Raw genomic sequence first — 12,050 nt, 5'->3', positions numbered from 1 at the left:
TCGGTGAGAGCAATATGAAGCAGTGTAACAGGCAGTGACTTTTAAAGTTATGTTTCTTTTTCATAACTTCAAACACAGCAACCTGTTGCTCAACAAAAGAAAAAAAACACCAAGGTGACTTGGATCAAGCTTAAACAAACTGGATCTCGTGTCTTCTCCTGGTTAAAATACATAAAAGTACAAATTTGAAATCTACAGACTTCTCATCTTAACCCAAGCCATTCTCTATTTCTGCCTTCAACAATATGTTAAAACAAAAGACTGAAACGTAGGAGAGCGAGCAAAGCACAAAATGTTATTTTATTTACAAAGTTTGTTTTTGTCTTACAGAAAGTAAAAATGTAGCTACAACCTTGATTTGTGCCACAGACTGCCACACTAAAATTATGGCTGGCTTGTTACACGTTGCTATAGCATTCTTATTGGGAAATTTGGAACAAAAACTAAATGGGGAGGAAATGTCAAAAAAAAGAGAAGAAAAACTTTCATTTAACAAAATATTAAAAGCACAGACCCAAAACTAAATACCAGTCCCCAAAGTCCCCACAGGTTTTGAAACACAAACGGGCAGGGGATTGACAGTAGACTTGTGGAATGCCGAGTAAGCCACCGATCCAGAAGGCTCTCATTCAGCTCGTAGGCTCCATATGCACAGCTCCACCCGTCCGGTACAGTCTTGCCCCCACAGGGAGCTTAGCGCTTGGGTAGAAAGAGGGGGTGGAGGGATAGCAAGGTTGATGGGATAGCCAAGTTGTTGAAAAGGAGAGGGAGGGAAGGGTTGGTAACAGAGTTGTTCCTCGGCTCTTAATCATCCTCCTCGTCATCGTCTTCCTCGTCTTCATCATCTGCTTCTCGTTTTCTCTTCTCACCCTTTCCCCCTTGCTCTTCTTCTGAGAGAGATACATAGTCACTTTCACCCATAATTTAAAAACGGCAAACCAACAAAAAAGACGACTCAAAAATTACCTTCTTCGTCGTCTTCGTCATCATCATCATCGTCATCATCTACTTCTCCATCCTGACCAAAGTCTTCCTCCTAAAACCAACAACCCCATGAGTTTGTGTTCTAGTGTTTCTGAATAAAAAAATAAACAGATCAACAGTTACCTCATCATCTCCACTCTCATCATCATCCTCGCCTTCAACCTCATCTTCATCATCATCCTCATCTTCTTCTTCGTCAAACTCTTCCTCCTCTCCATCCTCATCTTCGTCTTCTCCTTCTGCATTGAAAGTCATATAAATGAACTTACAAACCCTTGAAACAGATCATGTTTAAACACTTTAGTTAACAGCTAAACACCCTTACCCTCGTCATCATCATCATCAACTCCATCAGCTTCTCCATCAGAGTCCGATGCCTCTCGGTCATCCATGTCATAGCCATCTAGATATGTGAGCTGCGGAAGGAGCTTGAAGACACTTTCCCGGTAGTCATTTAAGTTTGTGACTTCACAATTGAAAAGGTCGAGACTCTTCAAATGGTCAAGCTTTTTCTGTCAAAGAGAACAGAAGCTATTTCTATGACTATTATTGACAAGTGTAGTTTCTGTAAAGGCAATGTGTAAAATTGCATCAAATGCAGTCTGAGTGAGAAGTATGTACAAACCAAGGGTTCCAATGTGCTGATGTCTTTCAGTTTGTTTCCACTTAGGTTTAGATGTGTGAGATTGGGGAGTTTTTCAGCTAAAACATCAAGGCCTCCAGAGATTCTGTTGTCACTGAGTTCCAACTGGAAGAGTTCAAACATATACCATATCAGAACCCAAAACACAAGTTAAATATACATATTTAATAGAACATAAACATATAGAAGGATTACCTTTTTAAGCTTTCCGAGTTTTGGAAGGTTGGAGACTGAAAGTAGACCAACATTTATCAAACTTAAAAATTCAAGATTTACAAAATCTACTGTAAGGCCTTCAATTTTCCCTTCATTTGATCTACAGTTGTCAAGGACAAGTTCTCGTACCTAGAAAAAACAAGAAAAGAAAACAATGTAGCAACAATACAAGGGAAGTGCAAGCCTTACAAAAATGAACTGCGGCTCAACTATAAGTAGCGATAGTTTTTATTTAGCTTTATATCTAGTTTATATTTTTTTATTCTAGTTATAGTTTTTAAGTATTCAAATTCATACAAACTACAGTGAAACATTAACTGTGTTAACAGTCAGAGGTTTTGGACACGTTGGCCAACATGGACATGTTCAACAGCGAGGAAAGTCTGGGTTTAAAAGTTACTGTACTGGAGAAAAAATGCATTTGATCTTGATAATACACTTATATTGTATGGTTATGATTTTGGCCTGTTTGTTGTGCCACATTTTGTTCGTTAATATGTTAGTTTACGAACAAACATTAAAACCACCGAATACTGTTCGAAAAGTCTACAGCCGTTGTTGTTTAGCCCTATGGCTAAGACTGTGGCATCAAGTCACCAATGAGAAAAGAGCAGATTGCAAGTCGACGGCCAGACAACATGGACATATCCGAAAGACACCTCCATCTTTCGTGAAATTTTGCGTGACAAACTGCAAGTGGAGTGTATTTAAAAGCTTATGTAAGACAGAAGCGGCGTGTCGATGGCGTCGTCTTGCTGCGAAAGACGAAGATAGAGCGGAAATTACAGAGACAAAAATGGAGAGTTTCTTTCCTGACAACATGGCGCCTCCTCAGACAGACTAAGCTCATGCTTCTCTACGCATTAAACCTAACTCAAAACACTCAGATTGAAAATTTGACACTACGCTGTTAGTTACCTAACAGCTTAATGTTTTACGTGATGTTCACTTTATGTCTAACGTTACGTTAACTGCTCTCAAACGTTTAGCCGAAGTGACCTACCAACAAAACTAGCACATGTAGCTTATTTTTGCTTCAGCCATTCGTACCGTCTTCGTGTACATTGCGTTATAATAGGCACAAGTTACATTTTTAATGTAACGTCACATTCAAAATATTCAGAAAACGTACATATATCGACCACGAGCGATAGTTGGTCAGTAGTGGCGCGTGGGGTGTAATGGTGAGTAATGGCGGGAACCACCGTCTCACACGAAAAAGTAACAATATAACGTTGGCGAGTAAAACACAGTTCATTTATTAATAACACACAACGCGTTTAATATGACTTGTTTTACGATCAGCTTTTGCACATCTCTCAGCAGTTTGACGAAGACTTTAATTTTCATTTATCATTCTATTCATACATAAACGGAAACGTCGGTCACTAGCAAGAATATATTCATAATGCGACTGGCTGTGCATCAAATTATACTTTGACTTTTAAAAACTACAGCTTATTTATTACATCTCTTTCGAGGTATAGAAAAAAGCTACACTGAAGGGCGATGGTTTGAAAATGTGACCCATATTTAAGAAAATATGTTAATTTTTGTTTGTCTTTTAAATATTTCACGTTGATTACTTTAGCTTTAAAGTGCTTTGTAATAAAGGGCGCCTCATGTTAGCAACAAAAATGGCCACCGCGGTGAAATAAACCATCCCGTCCATATCTAACAACACCGACGTTTAAAGGAGAAAATATTCACTATATGATCGTATCACATCATGAATCCACACATCCAGCATGGGGGAATTAAATGCTGCAATAACGCCTTCAGCCGCCCAAACTAACTAACGTAAACGTTACTCCGTCTAGCTTAAACAGTCTGGGTCCTTTCGCATCAAAACAAGACGAATGGACATTAATGATGTGAATATACATAACGTTAGTGCACTTTCTCCTCTTAACTCTGTGCCAGCGGCATTACACCCATGTGCTTACCATTAAACTACACACAGGTCACTTGGAAGTAGAAAGTAGCACAGCTAGCATGGCTGGGCAGAAAACTAAACGTGTGGCTCAAAATTACTTACATCAGATGGTGTCCTGTTCCTCAGCTCCAAATGAATTCTCTTTTTCATGTCCATATCGCCCTCAAAAGTTGGACTCTTTCCTCTTGGGTTAGGGGGGATTTCTGTTCAGCCCAAAAGGTAGAAAGATGCCTTAATGGAGGGAGAATATGGGACTGTATAATGATCTGAGCCCAGCGCCAAGTTACTCTGGGAGAGCAGAAACCATGGGGGGAAACGGCACTGAAACAAATATATACTCAACAGCGCCATCTCTGGTCACCGACTCCCACTGCAGTCTCGTAAACACGACAAACGCAGCAACACTGCTGCATTACAGTTTGTGGTATATAAACGTTTACGGCTTGTATTTTTCTGGAAATATATATTTTTTGGAAATGTTACTCGTACATTTCTCTCTGTCTTAAAATGATGTCATTACAGTAGGTTTTGTGCCATATCTGCAGTAAACTAATTTAAATTTACTTGTTACAATAGATTTTCACTTTATATTGTATTTTATACTTTTTGTTTATTTTTATTGTAATAAGAAGTAATGTTTATACAAGAACATACTAAAAAAAGAATGTATTTGTTTCACAAAATGATTGCATTTTGTGTTATCCTGAACACAAGTACAATTATGGCTAAACAATACGTAAGTGCATTTTAAATGGTAATTGTATGCAAATGAGTCTCTAAAGGGGTTTGGTTTTAATTTGTGTCTTGGCAACACACTACTTTAGATATTACTAATAACACACAGCATTAGGTGGCCAGGTTTTGCCAAAAAAATGTAACCATTTTAAACATATTGATGCACTCATCGATACTAAAGTACTCAAAACTTCTTACGGCTTAACTTTTAAGCCTGGTTACACAGACAAGTCTTAAGGCTAGTCCCAGACTAAAATTAATTGAAAATAACTTGCCCTGACACCTTAAAATATATCAGCACAAATGTTTTGTTTCAGGGATTCATTCTTTATTTAACCAGGTAAAAACTCATTGAGATTAAAATCTAATTTACAAGAGGGACCTTGCCAAGGCGGCTGCTACATATAACAAATGATCACACCAGTGATGTTGTTTTCTAAGGCATTTAAAAAAAACCTTAAATATCCTATTCTAACTAAGGCATAGTCGTGGTATAAGCTAAGCATTCTCTTTAATTTTACAATCTTCATTTTAGAGTTACTGTAACTGCCGATGAACTATCCTAGAAAAAATCTTCCTCAAAACAATTTAAATCAATGATTATTTATTTATTATTTTTAGAGACCCCAACCTATGCAATTTCAATAATTTGAACAGTATTAAAATAGAGTATAATTTATGTTTCTTAGTGTATTGTGATTAGAAGTTTTTACATATTATATTGTTTGTTGTTTAAGCAAGTATTTACCAGGAGAGGGCATATTTTGTTGACATATAGCTTCGAACCTTAAAGAGAAACTAGAGGTGGTTGAACTGAAGTGAAATAAACCTAAGCTTAATGGAAAATTTATTTCCAAAGCATCGGCAAAGAAGTGGAGTCGCATTACAAATATGACTACAAATAACCAATACACATCATAAAGGGACAGGCAGCTTTTAGCAAAGAAGACCCATTATTAGTTTCTAAATAGCAAATCCATTGGTCAAAATTATAAAATTGTGCATAATTGAAACATCCATCCATCCATCCATTTTCTACCGCTTATCCGAACTACCTCGGGTCACGGGGAGCCTGCGCCTATCTCAGGAGTCATCGGGCATCAAGGCAGGATACACCCTGGATGGAGTGCCAACCCATCGCAGGGCACACACACTCACTCATTCACTCACGCACTCACACCCTACGGACATTTTTTTAATTGAAACATAAAACTGTTTTTTTTGTTTATTTACCAAATAATAACAACATTTGTTTACTTGGACGAACTATATTGACAAAGAACAGTGGTCAAAGCTCACCTCCCCTAGACAGACACTTAACGTGCTAGTTGATATACAGCCTCAGATAATAGAACACAACTATATCAACATGTGAGAACTCTGACCCAGTTTAAACAGCAACAACTATAGTGAGGGATTTGTAATTGGGTTGCCATTTTGTTGGCATAATTAAATTCAGTAAATGCTTTGTATTGAATGGTTGTATTTCAGCTAAACAATGCAAAGGTGTTTTTGTACAGCCAAATGCATTGTGCAAGCATAGTGTTTATTTATTTATAAAATTCTAGTACTTCTATGATAAAAAAACTTTTAATACTGTGAAATTAAATACATTTACAGCTCATACAACAGTATTTCAAAAATTGCTTCAGCTTTTACCTTATAAAAATGTTGTCCATTGTTGCTATTATTATGCTTATGTTATATTAAAGCATTATGTCTTATATACAGTAATATTAATTATACCTTAACAGTTGTTCTAAGGGCGGTGACAGTATCTATGTGGTGGGACATCAGACATCAATGTGTTTTAAAAAGATTGTAACACACCCAGAAAATGAACAGCAGAGATAAAATGGTGCAGCCAGTAAAGGCAGTCATTTTACTGGCATTAAGAGTATTCAAATTAAATGGAAATACAGAATAGCCCTTAATGTCAATGTTTCTGTGTTAATTTTAACATGTCTTTTTATTGTTTATTTGTTGTTCCGTGCTGTGTTTTCTGTGTGTATTTTAGTTAAGAATATCTTTTCACATTGTACACAGTGTGATTAGGTCACGTTCTCTTGTTTGTATTGACTTTTTTATACATTTTGATTGTATATAACAAAATCCCTCATGCATTGTCCCATGTTTGGGCACCATAATGCTTGGGACAATGAAACAGTACATAGATTACAGTAGTCACGTTTAGTGCTATGTTGCATATTTAATGACTGTAAGTGTTATGTGACAAGCTCACAGATCCCCATTATGTATTATAACGCCTTATGGCCTGTGAATTCAGAAGCAAATTGAATTTGGATGTGTACAGAAACATCTCAGCAACCATTTTGGATGGCACTGTGATATTATAAAACATTTTCCAAAGTTGTACTGTAATAATGATTGTCTTAGCTATATTACATGAATTATGTTTTTTAATGTTAACTTCATTTTTTAACACATAACTTAACACAACTCTTGGCCTTGAGGACCAGTTAAGAAAACTTCTTAGACCTAGACAAATATATCTAAACAGCACTTACATCAGGGCTGGCAGCCAGTTGTATGACCTCCTTTTTTACTTCTGTGAATATTGTGCCAAGTTCTCCACCTCTGCAAATAAGATAAGAGCACAACTGCACAAACTTTTCCAGCACTACAGTAATGTTTAACCAGATAATTATTCTTTCTGAGGCACAGAAAGTAAATGAGCGCAATTTTTTTGCCACTATCATTTTAATACTTTAAATTCTTGTGATAGGCCAACAAAATGGACGAGACATTGGAGAAAGAGAATCCGCCATCTGAAGTAAACGTTTCTAATGAAGGTATGACTTCAAATCAATCCAATCTTAAATTTTAGTTTTTTACAAAGGACTGCATGAATTTTGTTTCCTAAAGATGCAATAAATACCTTGATTTTTTAAAATAAATCATTAAAACAAAGCTGTTAAAATTTGTTGAACTTTTTTGTAAAAATTATATTTTTTTAATGTAAATTTTCTGCACATAGTATTGGCTAATGTTTATTTAAATACTTGTTTAATTGTTTGTCGTTTGCATATGATAATATATACTTTTAAGAGTTTCGGACAGTTCTGTAGTTAGGCTGCAGGGTGGATTGAGCATGTGTTTGATACACTTATATAAAAAAAAAGAATGCTGAGGACTTTTAACATCAGTGTTTTACAGCAAATGTTTGAGAACTAAACGCCAGGATTGATTTGTTTGTTTGGAAGGTGGAATTCGGCTACGGTTGAGAGACAGAGACCTGCTGAAGAAACGAAAGGCTGAGGCAGATGAAAAGGCAAACCAGTGGGTGTCTCGGTAAAGATAACATTGATATGGTGGGGATGAGACTTGAGCAAAAACTAAACTTACTAAAATCGACTAGCATTGATAGATTTTATTTATATTGCACTGTGGTATTTCTACATGCACAAATGTATACATGTTTGATCATTTAGAACACTAAAAAGCATTCTTGAACATAATTACTTTGTAATATTGTCCTAACATTGACTGCAGGGAACAAAGCCTAAAAAGAGCAAAAAATTGGTCCAGTGGTACCCCTGGAAGAAAAGGTCGACCAAGAAAACAGCAACTGGAAGTTCTGTCAGAAGATTTAAGTGTGGTTCAGGAAACAGATCCTCTCTCCATTACACCACCTGTATTACCCACAGAAGCTACAACAGCAACTCCACAACCAGCTGAGCCACAACCAGCACCAGTACCATTGTCTTTGGAAACAATAAAAGAAAAAACGCTTGAGACGTTTTTCATTGAGGATTTAGGACCTGATGAGGAGGAAGACGTGCCTTTATCCCAAAAAAGGCTTGTCATTGATTCAGGTATTACAAATACCCCCTTACCATTAGAGACACTACGTGTCTCAACACAATGAATTGTAATATTTTTTTGTGTACAAAATATGGTATTTTAAGAGTCTGTACTTCTTTTAGAAATAGGTGAACAGCGTACTGATGTGCCTGAACAGATTCAAATCTCAGTGCCAGTGTTTGCTCCAGCTACTGCTTCATCCTACCCAGAAAGCCTACATGAGAATGTACCCGAGCACCTTTTTTGAGTACCTGTTCTGTACAATGCAAAAAGACAACTTACATGTTAGACAAAATATTTTTATTGGAACTCTAGAACAACAAACAGTATATTTATTCAAATTGTTCATGTTTTTTGTGTATGCTACTCATCATACAAAAGTTGAAACATAAAAGACAAATTAAAGGAATTGATTTTATAGTAAATCACTGTTGCCCCTTTCTGAGGCAAAAACTTTTAGGGCTATGTGACAAATAATCTGTTCATTTGTATCTGAATATTTGAAATAAAACAACTTTTATACATTGTCTTTGTATCTTTGTTCCTTACATTGTCTTCTAATAACACCTTCTCAATTTAAATTAATGTATATAGGGTGAATAAAACTACAAAAGGTTGTTTTGGCAAGTTCACAGAGAGGCAAGTTCAGTAGGTCCTAAACCTTGCACAGCCTTGACTCTCACAACCTCAGCAAAGCCATCTCCAAACCAGCAAGTGATGTCAGCTGTGTCCAGAGTGAAGAAAAACAGACGGTCTTGACAATGTGCACGCCGATATACTGATCTGGGGTCAGCTGAGAGAATGGCGTGGATGGCTGCTATTGCCTCATCAGGTCCTTTTAAGAACTGGAACTTTGGCCTTTGACTGTCTGTTAAATCAAAATGACATATGTGACCACTGGCTTTATTTAAAAATGAATCAATTAACATCTATGATTTTCCATATGACAACATTTTTTACAGCTCAAAATAATTCATCAGAATAACAAAAGATACAGTTGAATAAAATCTCAAATGTTCATTAATGTTTGTAACATAAGTACCTGTACTGTTGCAGGGAACAAACTCTTTAAGATCCTTCTCAGCATTTACAGTAAATCGCACATCAAGGTTACTGATAGGGGGCGCCCTAACCCAGGCAGCAATAGTGCTGTGTAACTCGTGACCAAAGCTCAGTCTGGATAAACTGATAGGGGTTGGTCCTGCTAAACTGCACTCGGGAGCATCCGTGTTTTTGTCCTCCGCTGTCTGTTCACAGAACACATGGCTGTGTTCGAGGTAGTCTTTGACTTCTGCTAGCACATCATTCACACCTCTGCATTCAGACCTTGATTGAGAGAAACCCGAAGCACTGGCTGGACAAGAGATGCTTGTTTCTTGGCTAAGCTCTTTAAAATGTTTATAAGATGTCTCTAAGATCGCGTCTGTTTCTTCATCTAGCTCCATGTCTTCAGCCATCTGAAGGTCTGTGAATGATGACGTTTTACTGGTATAGTCTGTTCTGGTTGTAGGAGAGTCATAGTCTGAAATATATGGTTTGATGTCTAGGACAGGTGTTCCAGTGATGATGTCAACTCCTGACAAGTGAAGTGTATCTCCTTTAAAATCAAACAACAATCAGTGATTTTGCTTTTCTTCAATGTTTTATCTGGATTTGATTTAAAATAAATTAACTGGGCCTTTTTAACGCTGACTGGTGTTTAAAAATCATACAGTTTTACACACAAGCCATTTACACACAGTTTTACACACAAGTCGATTTAATGTTAAATAAAATACGTACATCACCTGTGCAGAATGCTTATCATCTAAAATGTTATAATTACTTTTACACATTTCTATTATAAATATTATAGTAAAAATGTGCCATACTTTAGACAATTTTTTTAAAAATATATCAATGACACAAAATAGTGATTTAAACAATAAATAAAAATGTGATGTGTCTGTTCGTCAAGTTCCTTCATCACGTATGAAACATTACACTTGCAGTCAGTGGTGAAAAAAACCCTGTCAAACTCTATCGTTCACCAGCCATTGTTTTCTCATATCACTGGAATTTCATAGGCAGCTTTGACACATTTTATATGTATATACATATATTTTATTCGTGCTATTTCAAATACATCACAAGGGTCAGTGTAGTCTATTCTGTAGTGACAGTCCATTCAAGTTTAATGTAATAACAATGCAAATAGTACCTGTGATTTTTTCCAGCTTAGCCAAAGTCAGCCCCAAAGCATTAGGCCTGTGGGGGCTACGGGTGGAGTACACCCCCACCTTCTGACCATTCAGACGGGGTGGCTTGACTTTGGCTTTGTAGCTCAACTGCCCATTCTTATGGAAAAGGAAAATGATCCTGTAAAGTAAAAGAAAAAAAGAGATCACTATAAAAGTCCAACTGTCTTCCAGTCAAGCATCAAATGTAAATCTTCCTTCAAATGTCTAAATCTAAAGAACTGAATTCCTACAATGTGGTAGTAGTGTACAGTTGAAGATAAAGATAGGCAATCTTTTACTACACACCAGATATGGGAGTACTGTTCCAGGCCTACTAAAGAATGATCAGGGTTATTGAAGACTGACGATTCAATCTTCAAGCTGGCTCGAGAGGAACTGCATATGGTGGGTTGTCGTGGAGTGCCATTTTTGACCGCAAAACACGAATTAACGTATCCAATAGGAACAGTACAAATGCGCCCTAGACAGTAAACGACACAACGTTACCAGTTACAGCAAACACAAATGTATCAAATGACTTGGCAGCGTGTAATGTCTTGTACAAAAAAATGTGTGGCTTGTTTTACACATCACACTAAGTTTACCTTGTTCTAATTGATTCACCTCACTGAGGCACTTTGATGGGCTTTTGCTCTGAAACTGTGAAGCATGGCTAATACAATCTGTCAGCGTCGACTGAAGTGATGACATCTGTTTTTTATGTGCTCGCATAGATCCGTCTATCTGCTGTCTGTGATTAACATGAAACATTTATTTAATGGAGTTTTTTGTCTTTTCAAGATCAACACAACTCATAAAGGTTTAACAACCTACCTGATGTTTTTAATCTCTCTTCTCATTACTGATACTTGTTGTGTAAGTTTACTGAGTTGTTCGGCACAACTGCACACTGGCGCTGACATTTTAATGATAACAGAACGATACAATAAAGCTAACACTTCAATTTTTAAAAGGATTTTATTTCTGCAAGAGTAAACCGGTTTGTTTCTTCCTTTCAGTTACCCCGCCTCTACGTCACGAACACGTGTTTTGCAGATGGCACAAAAATGTTGGACGACCAGTTACTCGCGCAGAGTCTCATGAACGATTCAAACAAAAGCTTCTGTCAAATAAGAGATTAACAATTTGTCCTTGTGTGGGGCACATAGGGACACGTTTTAGTTTGAGACTGATTTAAATCTTGATGCAATTTTGTTAAATTGTTTGTTGAATTACTTAACAAGAAAAGTATATTATATCAAATAGACGGACTAAAACATTTTTCAGATGATAATCTACAACAACCACGGGGTGTTTTAAAAGAGCTTGTCAAATAACCAAAATAATGCATTTACTTTGACCCTTGCTGAGAAAAATTAGGTCCCTTGTCCTTAAACTACACGCTAGATGGCAGTGTAATGTTCCATATCCGTTTTGTGAACAACGAATGTCCTAATCGGGCTTCCGTATGTCACTCTCTAGTTTCATCCAA

The 12,050-nt window shown here is 36.7% G+C and overlaps 3 protein-coding genes across 5 annotated transcripts; 1 reads left to right on the top strand and 2 right to left on the bottom strand.

Moving 5' to 3' along the window:
• Positions 1-281: 281 nt before the first annotated feature.
• Positions 282-4,102, bottom strand: anp32b (acidic (leucine-rich) nuclear phosphoprotein 32 family, member B). 2 transcript variants are annotated; one of them, XM_056764373.1, is made up of 7 exons: positions 3,882-4,102; positions 1,823-1,972; positions 1,610-1,732; positions 1,310-1,496; positions 1,108-1,223; positions 967-1,036; positions 282-887 (listed from the first exon to the last, which is right to left on the bottom strand). In XM_056764373.1, the coding sequence occupies exons 1-7, from the start codon at positions 3,933-3,935 to the stop codon at positions 805-807; spliced, it is 783 nt and encodes a 260-aa protein (XP_056620351.1). In that variant the 5' UTR covers positions 3,936-4,102; the 3' UTR covers positions 282-804. The 2 variants fall into 2 exon arrangements, with proteins under 2 accessions (XP_056620351.1, XP_056620340.1); XM_056764362.1 differs by having other exon boundaries at positions 282-890; positions 3,882-4,101.
• Positions 4,103-7,036: 2,934 nt separating this feature from the next.
• hemgn (hemogen) lies at positions 7,037-8,866 on the top strand. Of its 2 annotated transcripts, none has more exons than XM_056764395.1 (4): positions 7,037-7,327; positions 7,739-7,814; positions 8,028-8,350; positions 8,462-8,866. In XM_056764395.1, exons 1-4 carry the CDS (start codon positions 7,270-7,272, stop codon positions 8,584-8,586), a joined length of 582 nt encoding a protein of 193 aa, XP_056620373.1. In that variant the 5' UTR covers positions 7,037-7,269; the 3' UTR covers positions 8,587-8,866. The 2 variants fall into 2 exon arrangements, with proteins under 2 accessions (XP_056620373.1, XP_056620364.1); XM_056764386.1 differs by having other exon boundaries at positions 7,045-7,327; positions 7,739-7,826.
• trmo (tRNA methyltransferase O) lies at positions 8,623-11,582 on the bottom strand. Its single transcript, XM_056764176.1, has 6 exons — positions 11,393-11,582; positions 11,164-11,309; positions 10,865-11,039; positions 10,540-10,697; positions 9,382-9,936; positions 8,623-9,207 (listed from the first exon to the last, which is right to left on the bottom strand). Exons 1-6 carry the CDS (start codon positions 11,479-11,481, stop codon positions 8,969-8,971), a joined length of 1,362 nt encoding a protein of 453 aa, XP_056620154.1. The 5' UTR covers positions 11,482-11,582; the 3' UTR covers positions 8,623-8,968.
• Between the last annotated feature and the right edge of the window lie 468 nt (positions 11,583-12,050).

This window comes from Triplophysa dalaica, chromosome 2 (assembly GCF_015846415.1).
Source record: "Triplophysa dalaica isolate WHDGS20190420 chromosome 2, ASM1584641v1, whole genome shotgun sequence".
In the NCBI taxonomy this organism is placed as follows: Eukaryota; Metazoa; Chordata; class Actinopteri; order Cypriniformes; family Nemacheilidae; genus Triplophysa; species Triplophysa dalaica.
This window is presented reverse-complemented; position numbering and strand designations above follow the sequence as displayed.

Bases quoted from the DNA above. Each gene is read 5' to 3' on its own strand.
- anp32b (XM_056764362.1), bottom strand. From the start codon at position 3,935: ATGGACATGAAAAAGAGAATTCATTTGGAGCTGAGGAACAGGACACCA. The intron at 1,733-1,822 runs GTAATCCTTCTA...GAACTCTTCCAG, and splicing joins AACTCGGAAAGCTTAAAAAG to TTGGAACTCAGTGACAACAG. The intron at 1,497-1,609 runs GTTTGTACATAC...TCTCTTTGACAG, and splicing joins TCAGCACATTGGAACCCTTG to AAAAAGCTTGACCATTTGAA.
- hemgn (XM_056764386.1), top strand. From the start codon at position 7,270: ATGGACGAGACATTGGAGAAAGAGAATCCGCCATCTGAAGTAAACGTT. The intron at 7,827-8,027 runs GTAAAGATAACA...CATTGACTGCAG, and splicing joins GCAAACCAGTGGGTGTCTCG to GGAACAAAGCCTAAAAAGAG. The intron at 8,351-8,461 runs GTATTACAAATA...TACTTCTTTTAG, and splicing joins AAGGCTTGTCATTGATTCAG to AAATAGGTGAACAGCGTACT.
- trmo (XM_056764176.1), bottom strand. From the start codon at position 11,481: ATGTCAGCGCCAGTGTGCAGTTGTGCCGAACAACTCAGTAAACTTACA. The intron at 11,040-11,163 runs GTAAACTTAGTG...TTTACTGTCTAG, and splicing joins GGTGAATCAATTAGAACAAG to GGCGCATTTGTACTGTTCCT. The intron at 9,208-9,381 runs GTACTTATGTTA...TTGATTTAACAG, and splicing joins TGTTCCCTGCAACAGTACAG to ACAGTCAAAGGCCAAAGTTC.